Source organism: Esox lucius, chromosome 5, assembly GCF_011004845.1.
Source record: "Esox lucius isolate fEsoLuc1 chromosome 5, fEsoLuc1.pri, whole genome shotgun sequence".
Classification (NCBI taxonomy): Eukaryota; Metazoa; Chordata; class Actinopteri; order Esociformes; family Esocidae; genus Esox; species Esox lucius.
The window spans coordinates 12,244,709-12,262,294 of NC_047573.1; the positions used below are offsets into that span (position 1 = coordinate 12,244,709).

A 17,586-nucleotide genomic window follows, 5' to 3' on the forward strand; every position below is an offset into this window, starting at 1 on the left:
ATTTGTTGTTTTATAGACTTTAGTAGATTAATTTTATGTTTTGTGCAATCAATCTAGACACAATACTCCATAATGACAAAGCGAAAATATGTTTTTAGAAAGTACTTTTATTGAAAATAAATACCAGAAATATCTCATATAAATTAGGATTCAGGGCCTTTGCATTGGCACGACAGATACATCATATGTCATTTGATGATATCATCCTTGAGATATCTCTAGAACTTCATTGCAGTACACCTGTGGCAAATAAAAAGGATTGAACTTGATTTAGAAAGACATACACGTCTATTTAGTCTCACACTTCACAGTGAATGTCAGACCAAAGACCATGCCATGAAGTCCAGGGAACTCTCCATTGACCAGATAGACTTTGTCGAGGCATAGCTCTGGAGAAGATTATAAAACATTGCAAAAGCATTGGAAGTTCCCAGGAGCACAGTGGGTTCCATCACTGTGAAATGAAATAAGTTTGGAACCACCAAGATACATACTAGAACTGGCTGTCTGGCAAAACCAATCACACAAGAAGGGCCTTGGTCAGGGAGGTGACTAAGAAACCAATGGCAACTCTAATAGAGCCTTGGAGTTTCTCTGCAGAGATGGGAGAACCTGTCAAAAGGACAACAATCTCCTGGAGCCCTCAAGGCTGAAAAAGCTAGAAAGGGTTTTAAAAAAAAATCTATGGAAACATCACCAAAGAATTAGGCTAAACAAAAACAGAAGTGTGAAATAATTATTTTAAAAAACAAGAAAATCTAAGATTAACTCAGCTGTTGCAAAACCATGTGGTTGGCCAAGTCAGACCTCTACAGTAGATGACAAAAAAAGTTATAATTAACAACAAAAAAAAACGAATATCTGACAGATATCAGGAACTCTCCAGAAAGAAGGTGTTAATGTGTCAGCCAAAACCAACTGCAGAAAACCAGCAGGGCTACAGATGGTACACTGCTAGGTGCAGACCACTACTTTGCCTCACAAATGGAATAGCCAGGTTACAGTACCTAAAATAAACTCCAGAGTTCTTGAGAAAGATAATGTGGACATATGAGGCAAAGCTGAACATGTATCTCAATGTTGGCAAGAGGAAATTGTGGAGAAAATGGTCTCTAGCATACCACCTGATCTGTGAGATAAGGTGATAGGGCTGTTATGGTTTGGTATATATGATTGCTGACTGTAGCATTACAATTAATTCAGAAATATACATATACATTTTGTCTACTAAAGTACAAGCAAATGCCTACAAACTATCTTGCAGCCAGACAAAAACCTCAAACATACAGCTACAAGGGGGTTTTTCAGGCCCAAAAAGTGGAAAGCTATTGACTGGCCAAATCAGAGTTAAAGAGTTAAAGCAAACCAATATACAAAACAATATTGGTTGCAGTACAAGCCTGTCAAGAGCATCACAAGAAAAGCTACCAGGTGTCTTGTGGTGTTAATAAGTTGCAGACTTCAGTTCGGCTGTTATTGGATGCAAAATATATACTCAACAAATACTAAACATGAGAGCTTAATTTGTATTTTAGATTTGGTGCCCTGAACTAAGTATACTATGTAAAAAAAAATAACGTTTGAATGGTGTAACCAACATGTACACACATTTACTGAAATACATTCTAAGAAACTAATTTCTGCTAACTTTTGGAGTGTACCAATACCAATAGTCACTTAGAGCCTAATTTCCTAAAATATTTTTTGGCTGTAGGGTGGCATTTCTAAAAAATAGTTTTCTTTTTAGAAGTGGGGGAAGTATTCATCCAATTCACATGAATCTGAATCACCATTTTTGCTAGGAATATTGTTGCTATTTACACTATTTGATTTGCTAAATACAGGCGGACAGTATGGATTCTTTTAAACGAGTCATGTTGAGTAGTTCAATGATTCGTGCAATTCATTTAACTACTCAATGATTTCTTGTCAGTCTTGGTGATTCAAATAATGGGAATCATATGAATTCAATAGTGAGAAGGAAACTTGAGGCAATAGCCTTCGTTCTAAGTTGCGTTGCTGCAAAATGTTTTTTTGTCGATAGGCGAGGTTGAATTGTACACTGAATAAATAGGACGTTCAAAATAAGTAGGTGCTGTACTAACCCAAGTAAACACGTCTAAGGTAAGATAAAAGCCTATGCTATCTGGGCTATTTAAATCCGCACAGTGGAAGCGAGGGGAACTGATCTTTTTAGTCGATAGCTTTAACAGTATTTCTGTTTCCAACATCTTCCCAATAAAACGTTAAGTGCAGCGTATGCATACCCTGCAACAGGACGACAACGCGTGATGATTTCTCAGTCGGGTGGGTGGATATTTGTTTAACGAATTCTGCTAAAAATGAAGGAACTATGCAGAAACACGGCTGGTCAGGTTTCTTACGAACTCGGTGTGTTCATTTCCTGAAGACTTTGCGAGCGCTTTCTTTTGTCTGAAAATACGTGTTAGTTGGGAATGTGTCATGCTACATATATAATTACACTTCAGTATTAGTTTAAGGCAGTTGATTATAATAATTCGTATGATTGGTGTTGATATATGAACACATACGTATTTTGAATATATCTCTTTCTCAACACCTGTCATTCAGGATGTAAAACTGGTACCCTGATGGGGACTGAAACCCTGGTCCGGGTGACTGATATTTAAAAAGAAAACATGCTGTTTACTGTCGATCCCGCTATTAACCATGTTAACATAAGTGTTTGCCTTTCACACCAGCAATCCGGTTTAACTTCCTTCACCACGCCGTCAGCCACAATTGCAATAAGCAAACATTTCACAATAAAAACTGTAAAACGTATGGTCAAGTTTCTAGGTGTTCTTTAATTTTGATGTTAATACGTAGTTTTTTTGCTCTTTCGCCTTACTTTTTAGAAAATCTGTTAAACCGTTGACGGAATGCGTGTGCCCAAATCATGGAATATGATGCAATGCCTCAGGCTTATCCTCTTCATTATGAAATATGTTATTTTAAAATAAATAGTTATGTCTAAAGTAATAATATATATTTCAAACAGTATATGTTATGTACTGTACATGCATGTACTGTAGTGGTGAAACACAAAAAAGCAACCAGTAGAGGTCTATCACGACCCTAAAATCGAAAGTACTACCATCTGCACTTTTGAGCCAGCAACGTCGCCTGTAAGTACCTTGGGCGGGACGGTAGACGAGCAACACTGAGCTGGTCGCTGATTGCTTGAGCGTTCCTGGTTTCGGCTTCTCCATTGGCTGTCAAAACGTGTTCTTGTGAAGCTGTATGCAAATTGCCCCATGTACGGATGGAGACTGTGGAGCGCTTTGGTCACTGTCAGCAGAGCTTGACTGAAGGGAGGAAGGGGGCGTGCCACTCAGCGGTCAGGATACTCAACCATATTTCATTGCAATGGCTTAGAAACACATTTTCTATAATTTTTTTAAAGTGAAGTTGGTCCGTATTCGTCTGCAACAATTGCGTGTTTTGCCGTTTCCACTCTGTCCAATGAATTGCACAAGGTAAGCTCACAGAGCGTGAGACGAAGCGCTTCGATGGAACGAACTAAGCTTAGAGGTAGAATACTGCATTATTTTTTAACTGCGCAATGAATGAAAACAAAGTTTTTGAATCCCTAGTGACATTTCTCCTCTGGTAAAATTATTATAACGCCATCCCCTGAATCGTTCTCTTTTACTTAGGGTATTTTGATTGGTATTGAATGGCCATTATTGTAGCCAAGAACTCAATTTAGATAAAAGGTCATCTATTAATACCCTACTGTACTCATTGTCGATATGAAGTCGAGAATGCTGTCGACTGTTGCTGACGGTATTATGGTGTGAGGAATGACACAAAAGTTGAATAACATTCTATCTTCTGGAGTTTTGAAGGTTGTTGCTTATTACCTTCTTCAAGAAATAAACAGTATAAGAAGAATGGCAGGTCAAAATTATTTTGTATACATTATTGAATTAAAGTTGAATTCGAGTAGGCCTAAAAGGTTATTACTTTTTACCCAGCATGTCCTGTGCGCAAGATTAGTTGAATAACTTTGTTTCACCACGTCCTACATCGGCTGACTGTTGCCCGTTTCACCTAAACAAATAGCCTTTCTACTCATAACGTTGCTAAACTTTGGTGCTTGCTTTTTCAACAGAGTCCTACACATGCTTAACCCTAGGCCGATGCCAGGTCCTATCATGCCAGTAGATGTAGCCATGAGGATCTGCCTGGCGAGCTCGCCACCCCTCCGTAGCTTCCTGAGCACGTACGAGGACTGCCGGTCACGAAACCTGGTCAACCGCTACAAACCTCTGAGGCCATGCATTAGTTCTAAGCAGGAGGTGGAGGCTTCTAGTCTGGGATGGAAGAGTCCAAGGGCCAAGGGAAAGAAGCGGGTGGTTTTTGCCGATTCAAAAGGCATGTCCCTAACGGCCATTCACATATTCAAGGAGTTTGAGGAGGACCCATTGTCTGACCTGCAGTTTGACCTGTCTGACCTGGCCAATGCCACCAGCAGCCTCAAGGTTTCCACAGAGAAAAGTTTTACTCTGGACTTTCCTCAGCCAGCTGCAGACTACCTTGATTTCAGGAACAGGCTTAAGAAGAACCAAGTGTGTCTGGAAAACTGCACATTTCAGGAACGTTCTCTCACCGGTACCGTAAAAGTCAGGAACATCAGCTTTGAGAAGTCGGTCTCCATCCGGATAACATTTGACTCATGGAAAACCCACACGGACGTTGCTTGTACCTACCTGAACAATGTGTACGGTTGTTCGGACACCGACACCTTTGCTTTCACCGTTGACATGCCAAGTTCTGTGCCTTTACATGAGCGTGTAGAGTTTTGCATATGCTACACCTCCCAGGGTCAGATGTTCTGGGACAACAATGATGAGAAGAACTACAAGTTGCTCCACAACGATACTGACACAGACCAGAACAGCAACCCCTTAATTCAAACCATCACAGCCGTTGAATTCAAGAGAGACGGGAAGAAGCCAGAGATGGAGTTTGACCAGTTTGGGAGCCCGAGGACATCCAGTGGGTTCTTTCCTGAGTGGCAGAGCTGGGGACACATAGAGAGCACAGCCCCATACTGGTAAAGCAACAAGGTCCTTTATAAGAGAAATCTACAAGAGGCTTCGAACATCTTATAATCTATTTGCTTGAAGTTCACGGAGCAGGTGACAAACTCAAGTGTGATGATGAGGGCTGTCCGAGAATGAAGAGTTAACTACAGTAAGAACAATTATGAATTTAAGCAAGTGTGACTCAACAGTTGAGGTTGTTCTCGGGGCCCTAAAATTGACAGTCCTTTTGTCACTACAACGGAAAGGTTCAGAATGGTTGGAAGACACACATCTGTAAGCAACTGTGTGAGCCTGTTGTGATTACCTAGTTAATCCCCTTATCGCTGTGACCAGTTCACAACATAAAGCATTGTGGTAAAATTAAATCATAGGCACACAAATATTATGATTGAAATTGCCTACAATGAACAACAAATTGCAATGGGAATTCAAAGTGCATCGATGTCTACAACATGGTTTAGGGTTTAATAGTGGGCTACATTTTTACAGTTGATTAAAATATTTTATAGACTTGAAATTTGTTAAATCCTTAATCGTTTTTTGTAACATGGCTGCCTTTCTTTGTAAAATCACTTTGATTGTCCGCTATTTGTAATAGAATGGCACTAGTTTACCCTCTGTATACACAGTAATGCTTTTCCAAATACAGGTAGATGGTTCCAGATTTTGGAGCCTGCACTTTAGTTCATATTTTCAAAAGAGGTTGTGCATTTTAAATGTAAATGGAGATCTGTTTGGTGTGGCTATATCAACAGAATTAGTTTTACCTTACCTTTCATAGCTTGGCTAGATGTACAGTAAGGATGTCAGTGTCATGTTAATTCACCCAGATGTTGCCAGACATGATGTACGATTTCAGGGCAGATTTGCACTGACTGAATACAGTATGCCTTTTAAATTGGGAGAAAGTGAAAGAAATAAGAAGTTAAATGTGATGATTTGGTACAAGGTTGATGTACTTCATATTGAAGTTGTGTCAAATGCCATGATTGCTATTTGATATAATACCTTCAGGGGAAACATAAAAAAGCAATACAGGTAAATATGCATGGTGATACCCCAGAATATGAATAGCAATTACTGTAGGTGTTGGCCTTAAAGGAGCACCTCCCTTTATTGCACAGTTTTCTGACATCTATTATATTTTTGCAAGGCCTTCACATGCAAACACATAAAATGTGCTCTTCCTAATCTTCTCTTGTAAATGTGTGCTGCTACTGTACGTATGGTATGTTTTACCTACAATGTGTTCACGGACCCACGGTATGGGAACTGTCTGCAGTGTGAATGAGTGAGGGAGTGGGAATGTAATTATTTAAGGAATGCAATGGTATGTAAGGGAAGGACTTTTAAGGAGGTCAGTATTAGAGGGTTATGCATTGGGACTGACACTTCACAATTTCCTAGGAAGTGGTGAACTTGGTTAGCTACTTTGTTTCTGACGTGTACATAAGCATGAGGCTGAATGTAAAGGGCTACGACACAAGCCATGGTGTCAAAACACCGTTATCTATTTCGTGTGCAAGGAAAGGTTTTTCTGTGTAAAAAAACAAACTGTTTTCTGTGTTCCTTTGAGTAATAAAAACAAAAAAAAACAAATGTTTAGTAGTGTGAAAGACTTCTGACTTTCAATTCTGGACTTCCAACTGACATTACAGTCTATGCATTGTTATGAAGAGAAAAGCAGACGTGCAGGCATGGTTAGTATGGTTAGACAAAGCGAACATACAGTATGATGCTGTTTTAGGGTAACAGGTGTGAAATGACAAGTCAGCTGGCGGTCGGTACTGATAGCATTTCATACGGATGTCAATTGCTCTGTGATTTTCAAGTGGTTGTTTCCCTTGGTCACCTGGCATACCTGGTTAAATAACGGTGAAAGAAGAAAAATGTACACTAGTGTATTGTAGGAAATTATCATCTTGTCCCTGCTGGTAAAACTTTCTTCGGTTTGACCAGTCCAAATGCCGTCTCTACGGGTTGTTGATTCCGTAGGTATGACAGTGGGTTGATCTTTTGTATTATTATCTGCTTGTTAAGGGCAAAGGAAATTTAGAAAATGGAAAGTATTTTATAGTTATGTTACGATAGATGAACAGCAACGGACATGACATCATAAAAAGTGATGGACCACATCTTGAAGTACGCTGCAGTCTCACCCAGGAAGAGCAGCTTAGAGTGTGGGCAACAAAACATACTGGGTAGGCTATTTCTCTCTCCCAACTAATCTGCCTGTTAGAACGCTGTGAAGCAATAAGTTATCTAAGTGAAACACTAACAACAAAAATATAGTATGTTGACTGACAAACGTAGGATCTGTTTAGATATGTTTCCCACCACCAATGTTCTGAGTGTTGTATACAGTTTGCATGTTACTCCACTCTACACTCCATTGTGGCTTAAGGAAGCAGTCTCTGGACTGTGAGTTCACTGCCAGCCTAGTCTATGCTATTGTGGTTATCTATTTGCCTGACGGAGTGCAGTTTATGTTGTGATGGACAAACTGCAACCAACATGTCTACACCATAAAAGTTCACTGAGGTGTTGGACCGTGTGTGTTGAAATGCTGCTCTCTCACTCAGGAAGAGCAGGTTAGAGTGAGGGCATAGTGCCCTCTCCCAACTAATGCCCTTGATAGAACTTTGTGAAGAAATACATTAACTAAAAAAAAATAAGAACAAAAATATATATTATGTTCATTATGTAGTAGAGACAATTAGTCTATTCGCTTCTGTTTCTCTTTTGTCTATAAGTTAAACTGTTTTAATAGAATAAGTGAATATAGTCACCTGAAACCAAATCATTTTGAAAATTGAAAATAACTATTTGATGGTTATTGCTTTCATCATAGTTACTGTAAAACTATTAGCTAGAAATCTACAGGAAATGATTACTGATTTGACACGTACAGTTTTGATACGCAAATGGCATACCATACACTAGGTTTCGGATTAGTACAGGAACAGAGTATTGGCCACTTCTCACAACCAAGCTGGCTTTGGCCCTTTGTTCACCACAATCACTTCTACTCGCGGCCCGGCCGAACTAGGCTTGCCTAATTTTTCTTTCTTGTTTTTACATATTTGGACACATGGACACCTGAGCTAATTTCCACCATTACATGAAATGTCTACAGCCCAAACTGTGTGTATACTCACCTTTTTTTTGAATGATTGCAAAACATATAATCTTTTTTAAAATTATGTTACCTTTAACTGTCAGTAGTGTTGAGGTGAAGATTAAATATCCATATGTTCAAATATGTAAGAAAATAAAACTTTCAAGGAGGTGTACCTGTACAACTACAAAGTCCATCACAATGGACGAAGCCAGGCACTGTGATGAATAAAGATTCATCACACATTTCTCATTTGCCTATATTACTGAAATGTTTTAATTCTTGACGGGAACGGTGCTGGGACACAATAAGAGCACAATGAAAACATAAAAGACACTAGAACACTTCATCCCAACTTCCCATCCAACTCATCTGACCCATCAAGTCAGCCAACAGGGATTGAGTGATCAGTTAAATTAACAAAACTCACACATTTTATTTATTTAAACTTTTAATGTACTTACTTAGCTATCACATTATATGAATTATAATAGGTAAAAATAGAAGAGGAGAGTTTTGCATGATTGGTCCAAGTTAAGATAATGGTCACTCAGTCTATACAGAATTATTTCTGAATGTAACATATCCAGGTGTCTGGGTGCGTTAGGTATGAACAACCTTTTTGAAGTCAAAAGGTCAAAGTACATCAGGCAGCAACTCTGGGTGCTACTAACTGCCCAGTCACTTCGCCACCAGACATGTCATATCACACCAACAGGGCAATGCCCTTTAATGTCTATGTCCCTGAATTCGTATTTTAATAGCAGCATATGAATGAGCCCAGCGGCCTGGCTGATGCATGTTAACTTTGGTTAGCCATCAGGTACGGTACAGATGAATCAGGAGGGAGGTTAGGTTTCTAAAGACTTTACAGAGGAAATGATATATCATTTCATTCCAATCAAATAAAAAAAAAATTCAGACACAGAATACAGCTTTCAGTTTTGTCAGTGATTCAATAACTATAATCTGCTGGCCAAATCAGTTTTGACATGACAGAGGCTTGAACAATGAGGGAGAAAGTAAACATTCTTCTCTGTAACCACAGAAACAGGATGTTTCATCATTGAGTTTAGTCATATTTCTGTTGCAAAACATTGTTATAGTAGTCAGGAATAGTATGTCTCAATAAATTTTTACTGGATCACACCATTAGGACTGACTTGTCTGTCAGGTTCACGTCACTCCTCACAGGGGACCGGCACACCTCCTAGACCTCAACCTTCCACTCCACCTGAGCGCATCACTCTTCCCGCCTCACAATGACCTGAATACTGATCACCTGTGTCAATTACCTGTTCCTTTGTTTTCTACCAGTATTTAGTTATTCCACACCCAGCGTTCCAACTGTGAGGTATTGATTGTTTGTTCGCTGCATCATCACTAAGCCCTTTTCGGATTAGCTACCATTTTGGGATTTTTGTATACCAACCTGTTTCTGCCTGATCTACCTTTGAAGCTGATTCCCGGTCTAGCCCCTATCTGTACTTTTTGCCTGTCAGTTGGACTACTGTGTTTTGACCTTCTGCCTGCCTGTGACCTGGAGACCTGCCAAGCCCTCTTGTGCCTCAGTGTGTATCTGTGCCTTCCTGTGTATGACCCCAGCCTGTACTTCTGACCAAGTTGGACCCCATTATCAAATAAAGCGGTGCACACCACAACTGGAGCCACTACACCTGCCTCCGTCTGGTACCGTTACATTGTTGCCATGTTATTTTTCTCTTTTTCCATGTACTGTGTGTACAGCCCTGTGCAAAAGTATTATGCCACCAGAAAAATATCATGTATCATTAGAACAAATAAACATTAATACCGTAAAACATACTTGCACAGCATTTGTTATTGGCATTATTAACACTATGACCATCAGAAGAAGTATTTCAACAAAAGCCCTTGTAGGGCATGTTGCAGCTGTGGAAAGGCAACTAGCGGAAGGGATTGCAAGAATGTTTTCTTCAACACGCCCTGCAAGGCCGTTTCTTGTAAGGCGTCTCACAAGAAATGGTCAAAACAAGCACTTTGGTGCCAGATGACTCTGCCAGCTTCTGAACAAGCACATCACTGGATTTCCACTGTCACTCAAGGAAGATACATTTAAGAACAGTTCATTGGATGCAGGCAGATTTTTGGGGATGCATTTTCTGTCCGATATCTTTTAGACAAAACAATGAATTCATCTTACTATGGTATTAATGTTCATTTGTACTGATTGTCATTTTATACTGAATAGTGTTTTGACAAGCAAATAAGCACTTCTATTTCATGTAGAGGTCAGAGAGGTAAACAAATATTTTAGGCATTTTCATGTTTTATTTACAGACACAGTGGGTGAAGATGGAGAGGGCACTTATTTTGCTGAAAGGGCACTTTGCTGGACTTGAATCCAGACCTCAGCAGCACCGGGGGCCGTGACCCAGATTGCTTGACCATCCTAGGGCATGAGGTCAAACAGAAGAATGCTCTCTAAATTTCAACTTCCTATCAAGTTCTTAATCTTTTAGTGATTAGTCATATCCGCCTTGTGTAACATTACATTTTGGGCTTTCTGTTGTTTCACTTGTCTAGTTTCCTTCCTTTATACGCGTCATGTTAAAATGTTTCAAAAGGTTCATCAAAGCCATTTCATCACCTTGGAATGAACTGCCATTTGCCTAAATGCTGATTTACTTAATGTGCTTTTGATACTCTATTTTGATATGAAAACATTTCAGCTGTTATAGTCTAATGAGACATGGCATATTGGCAGACAAAGATATGATTAAAATTCCATCCATTATCTTGTAATTATCAGATTTTCCACTGCAGTGTTTAGAGTAGACACTTGTCTCTTCATTTGATAGAGCACCAATTTACAAAAATAGGTTACAAACAGTTTTATACTGTCGTTTTCATCTCTGGATTGTGGATCCAAGGAAATCCCAGACAAGACTTGAGAGATTGCTCTGTTGTTTGTCTTCACCTAGAGAAACTAGTGACATGAGTGACATGTTTAGTCACTTGTTTAAGAACATACCCCCAGTATACCCACAAAATAACGACAGGGATGTTTTTATGTCAATCAAAAAAAATCCCTTTCTCTTAAGCACTCGTAATCATAATCTCCAGATATTATGAAACATTTCCTATCAGTCATCAACTGTAGATGTCTATATGGATAATCCCCCCCCCCAATCTGCTTGGACAGATTAACTTTATGTACAATGAGGTAGTCGACGAAGGCCATCCTTGAGGATGCTATGCCAGGCAAGTTCAGTGTGTTCCTGTTTCGAGGGCTTTTTTGCCTGTAGTCTTCAGGATGTGGAAGCCGTGCTCAATTGTATTCAGCGTTTTCAAATCCAAAACAAAGCCAAAAACATTAAATATGTGGCTCTCATAATGTTTAGAGTTAAATGTGTCTAACTGGGGATGAGGGTGACATTGAACTGGTGAGTATGCCCTGACCACTCTAAGCTGTAACCATAAAAGATTGCTCCTGCTCCCCAGCAAGTACCTGGACTAACTTCAGAGACTGCCCAAGCAGAAGTCCCAGCTGATGCCCGTTACATCGTCTTCCAAAAAACAGGCAAATGTCTGTGATTTCAGTTTCTGCACCAACTCTGCCTCTAGATATTCATTCCGGTACGTTGAAGAAAGTTGTTTCTTCATCGTATGGAATCCTGTGTCCCCAGTCAAACACTCTCCAGTTTGGAAGTAAAACTGTCTTTGCACTGTTGAAAGGGTTTTGGAAAGTGTACTTATTTTACAATCCTGTTTCCAAAAATTTGGGACGCTGCGTAAAATGCAGATAAAAACAGAATGCAAAATAGTACAAAGACAGCATATCATAAATATATTTATATATACCCATTTTGAATTTGAGGCTTGCAACAGTTGGGACAGTTTATTTCTGTGTTGCATCACCTTTACTTTTAACAACACACTGTAAGCATTTGGGAACTGAGGAGACCAGTTGCTGTAGTTTTGAAAGTGAAATATTTTCCCGTTCTTGCTTGATATAGAATTTCAGGTGCTCAACAGTTCGAAGTCTTTTTGGTCATATTTTTTGTTTCATAATGCCGGTTTTTCAATGGGTGACAGGCAGGCCATTTTAGCACCCAGACTCTTTAACCATCACGGATGTTGGCTATTGAACTAGATGGTCCCTTTCCTTTTTAGCCCAGAGGATGCGGCGTCCATGATTTCCAAAAATCATTTCACATTTTGATATGTCAGACCACAGGACAGTTTACCACTTCGCCTCAGTCCATCTTAAATGAGCTTGGGCCCAGAGAATCTGGCGGAATTTCTGGATCTTGTTTATATCCGGTTTCTTCTTTGCATTGTAGAGTTTTAACTTGCATTTGTGGATGAAGCAATGTACTGTGTTCACAGACAATGGTTTTTGGAAGTGTTCCTGAGCCCATGCAGTGATTTCCATTACAGAATCATGTCTGTTTTTAATGTAGTGCCCCCTAAGGGCCCAAAGATCACCGCCATCCAGTATTGGTTTTTGGCCTTGTCCCTTGCATACAGAGATTTCTCCAGATTCTCAGAATCTTTCAATTATAATATGTACCATAGATGATGAGATCCCTAAACTTTGCAATTTTACATTGAGAAACATTATTCTTAATAAGAATGACAGACTCATCCTCTCTGGGATGCACTTTTTATACCCAGTCATGTTACTGACCTGTTCCCAATTAACCTAATTAGTTGTGAGATGTTCCACCAGGTTCTTTTTTGTATTACAAAACTTATTTTGTTGCCCCTGTCCCAGCTTTTTTGAAACACTTTGCTGGCATCAAATTCAAAGTGGGCATGTATTTATTTAGCTGAAGTGCATCAAGGCAAGGCATATTTGATTAGAACCCCCCCCTCCCCCGAACCTGGACAGAGCGGGCCAATTGCCCTTAACAGGACACCCGGTCTAATCCATATAGCAATGTCTAAAAAACAGAGTGGAACCAAACCCTGTATTGAAAGCAAATCTTTAATTCATGAGAAATTCTCCAGAATGTTGGCCCAGTTCAATCTACCCAACCACTGGGCTTCTGCTCCCATTTAAAATGATTACTATTTTTATCATCTGCAATGTATATCGCTGTTGTGCTTTGACATTTTTATTTCAAAGTATTGACTATACTGTCACTTAAGTGTAGCTTTTTTACTATTGCAGAGGTCATAAACTAGAAGTTCAAAGCCTAAAACTATAGAACACTAGCTATCAGAACACCCAAAGCATCTTGCACTCTTGCAGAGCTACATCTGTTCAGTCCAGGGGGATTCTGGAATGTGGAAAACCATGAGGAAATAGAAAATAAACAAACAATATAATGTTAAGCATGCTGTAGTCACAGAGCTCTTGGGTAAGAATGCAGTTTTATTGTTTAAAAGGAATAATGGAGACAGAGAAGTATGAACAAAAAATCTACAAAAAATCCATGACATTTCTGCATGCATCTATTGCCAGGTTTTCACGTGAACGATTGAGCTAAGATTTCAACATTTACATTTCACAATCTCATTTCCATCATCTTCAGACAAGTGTCATTTTGTTGATGCGCTTGTCTGAAGAAACAAACAGACTACATTATTAATTGCATATAGCATGTTAAGTAACTATAGTTCTTTACAGTGTGTTTTTGTTTCTGGGCAGGGTTTGCAAAGTGGAGAAAGTTGAGAAAGAATGATTGAAAATCGGTTTAGAATGAGGTCTCAGAGTTATGGGCAAAAAAGATTCATTGCACCTGTATTACAGTTCACATGTCTACCCAACAACATCACATGTAAAAATAAAATTCACTTAGTACCATCTTTTAGGGTCTTGTAAACATAGTCATAAAAGTATTGCATTGACGGTCTGAAAGTCTGGACAGTTTTTTTTTCAAGCTCTATTTAAAATGTATCTCACTGACATTGTGGCTCTGGCCCAAACAGGAAGACTGGCCACACAGGAAGTTTTATAAACATATCTGGATATCTCATGAGGCACTTAATGTGACAATGTAAAACCTAGGACCATAGGAATTATTTGCTACAATTAAAATGCTGTTATGGATAAACACTGGCCACAGATACGTAACTTAATTATCTGCATAGTATATATTTTATTGTATAATGCACTACAAAATGTGAATATTCGAAAGACATAAGTGGGGTCCGGAGATAATTAGGCTCTAACAAAGGTTTTGTAATTATGTCTGTTAACAAAAACATATTCAAGTTATAGTTAAATAATGAATATGGGCTTAAAGTGCAGTCTCTCAGCTTTAATTTAAGGGTATTCACATCCAAATTGGAGAATGGGTATAGGAATTCTTTAATATGCAGCCCCTCTTTTTCAAGGGACCAAAAGTAATTGAACAATTGACTCAAAAGCTGTTTCATGGACAGGTGTTTTTCTTCATTAATTAAACAGGGTAAGGTCTGGAGTTGATTCCAGGTGTGGCATTCGCATTTTGATGCTCAAAAGTGATTTCAATGCAAGTGAAACAGGCCATCCTTAGGCTGCCCACAAAAATCCTTCAGAGAGACAACATGAACATTAGGAGTGACCAAATCAACAGTTTGGTAAATTCTGAGAAAAAAAGAATGCACTGGTGAGCTCTGCAACACAAAAAGGCCTAGACGTCCACGGAAGACAAAAGTGGAGGATGATCGTAGGATACATTCCATGGTAAAGAAAAACCCCTTCACAACATCCAGCCAAGTGAAGAACACTCTCCAGGAGATAGGAATATCATTATTCAAGTGTACCATAAAGAGAAGACTTCACAAGAGCAAATACAAAGGGTTCACAAGTTGCATGAGCCTCAAGAATTGAAAGGCCAGATTAGACTTTGCCAAAAAACATCTAAAGCTAGCTCAATTCTGGAACAACATTCTTTGGACAGATGGAACAAAGATCAACCTGTACCAGAATGATGGGAAGAAAGAAGTATGGAGAAGGCTTGGAACAGCTCAGGATCCGAAGCATACCACATAATCTGTAAAACACGGTGGAGGCAGTGTGATGGCATGGCCATGCATGGCTTCCAATGGCACTGGGTCACTAGTGTTTATTGATGATGTGACAGGAGACAGTAGCAGCTGGACGAAACAACTGAAGACTGCAGTAAAGGCCTGGCAAAGCATCACCAAGGAGGAAACCGATGCGTTCCAGACTTCAAGCAGTCATTGCCTGCAAAGGATTCTCAACAAAGTATTAAAATTGAACAGTTTATTTATGATGGTGTTGATTTGTCCAATTACATTTTAGCCCCTGAAATGAAGGGACTGTGAATGAAAATGGTTGCAATTCCTAAACGCTTGATACAATATTTTTGTTCAGCACCTTTAATTAATGCTGAAAGTCAGCTCTTTAATTGCATCTTGGTTGTTTCATTTCAAATGCATTGGAGTGGTGTTCAGATGCCAAATTGTGAAAATTGTGTCAGTGTCCTAATATTTTTGGACGTAACTGTGTGCTTATACAGCTGATATTTAACACTCTTTTTCCAATATCAGAATCAAAGCCATGAGAAAATCACAAGGTTCCATCTGGCATAAACCTAGTTTGTAATACAGCCCCATTTCCAAAAAAGTTGGGACACTGCATAAAATGTTAATAAAAACTGAATGCAATGATGTGCAAACCATTTCATCCATATATTTAATTTAAAATAATACAAAGACAAATTGTAGAGAAATGTTATGGGTTTTGGAAAAATATATGCTCATTTTGAATTTGATGCCAGCAACACATTTCAGAAATGTTGGGACAGGGGCTTGTTTATTACTGTGTTGCATCACATCTTCTTTTAACAACACTCTGTATGTTTATGGGAACTGAGGAGACCGGTTGCCCAAGTTTTGAAAGTGAAATGTTTTCCCATTCTTGCTTGATATAAGATTTCATAATGCGCCAAATGTTTTCCATAGGTGACAGGTCTGGACTGCAGACAGGCCAGTTTAGCACCTGGACTCTTTTACTACAGTACCATGCTGTTGTAAAATGCGCAGAACATGGTTTGGCATTCCCTGAAAAAGACATTGTCTGGATGGCAGCATATGTTGCTCCAAAACCTGTATATATTGTTCAGCATTAATGGTGTCTTCACATATATTCAAGTCACCAATGCCATGTGCACTAATGCACCCCCATACCATCACGGATGCTGACTTTTAAACTGATGCGCTGATAACAAGCCGGATGGTCCCTCTCCTTTTTAGATCGAAGGACATAATGTCCATGATTCCCAAATATAATTTGGATTTGTCAGACCACAGGACAGTTTTCCACTTTGCCTCAGTCCATCTTTAATGAGCTCGGGCCCAGAGAAGGTGACGGCAGTTCTGGATCTTGTTTAGACTTTGGAAACAGGAATATAAACCTGTAGGTTAATAGATTTCATTTCAGCGTGATATAACAGACAGAATATTCTCTAAATATTAAAAACACACAGCCTCTTCAAATAAGTACCGTGATACCCAGTTCATCAAATAAAAATGCAGCTATGGGAACATACTATGTAATATTGTTTAAATGAAAATGCCTCAAGGTCCTCTCTTGAAGACTTCAAATTCACATTTGATGCACACTAATCTTGACCTGGTTCAACTGGTCAAATGTTCATTGAAGAGGTTGTCACATGATAGCTATAGTACTCTCATTTCAATAACTAGGTGTGTTTGAATGCGCTCAGACCCTTGAGCCTTTGGCAGCAAAGATGACAGGGGATCCTTTAAAACAGGCGGAAATTGAAAATGTACTTTCAAAGACTTGACTTATTCCAGCGCAGCCCGTTGGCACGCTTCACCCAGGCCTTATGAAATCTTCCAGGGATTTTCTGGTAATGAAAACATCAAGGCATAACAATCCCAGTCTACCCCTCCATCCCTCCATCCTCCAAACTGCTTGACCAGGAGCTCTGCTACTGTAATTCACAAAATAACAACATTCTTCATCCTCTCAAATGCTTTACAATATAGCATTATATTTACTTAACCTTTTTCTTCCTAAGGGATGGATTGTCAGCTGTGAAAGCCAATGTACCTCAGTAAGAAATGACAGGACAGTACCTCAAAAAAACCTGTTTGATTCTACGCTGTTTTTCACTAGCTTGTCTTATCTGATTAACATTAGAACTCAGGTGCAATGGGGTCTTAAGCTGGTCTTAAGCTCTTCCTGACCTGGGTGACCTGAAGGCCAGGGATATACCCTGTATGCTTATCAAAGTAGTGGGGGGTTCAGGATAGAGCTATTTATGGAATAAAAATAAAAATGTTTAGAATAAAATATATACATATAATATGTATACAAAAGCAAAACAAAATCAAGTCAAAAGAGAAATAAATACAAAAATTGACAACTTAGTGCAAACTGTAAATTATTCATGCTGTCTTTTTTTTCAAATGTTTTGTTCAGACAGA

General features: G+C 39.1%; 1 protein-coding gene across 4 annotated transcripts; it reads left to right on the forward strand.

Moving 5' to 3' along the window:
* The first annotated feature begins 1,965 nt into the window (after positions 1-1,965).
* On the forward strand, positions 1,966-6,767 carry ppp1r3cb (protein phosphatase 1, regulatory subunit 3Cb). Of its 4 annotated transcripts, none has more exons than XM_020046265.3 (2): positions 1,966-2,124; positions 4,139-6,767. In XM_020046265.3, exon 2 carries the CDS (start codon positions 4,149-4,151, stop codon positions 5,085-5,087), a length of 939 nt encoding a protein of 312 aa, XP_019901824.1. In that variant the 5' UTR covers positions 1,966-2,124; positions 4,139-4,148; the 3' UTR covers positions 5,088-6,767. The 4 variants fall into 4 exon arrangements, with proteins under 4 accessions (XP_019901824.1, XP_010893912.1, XP_010893911.1 ...); XM_010895610.3 differs by lacking the exon at positions 1,966-2,124 and adding an exon at positions 2,145-2,307; XM_010895609.4 differs by lacking the exon at positions 1,966-2,124 and adding an exon at positions 3,072-3,555.
* The last annotated feature ends 10,819 nt before the right edge of the window (positions 6,768-17,586 follow it).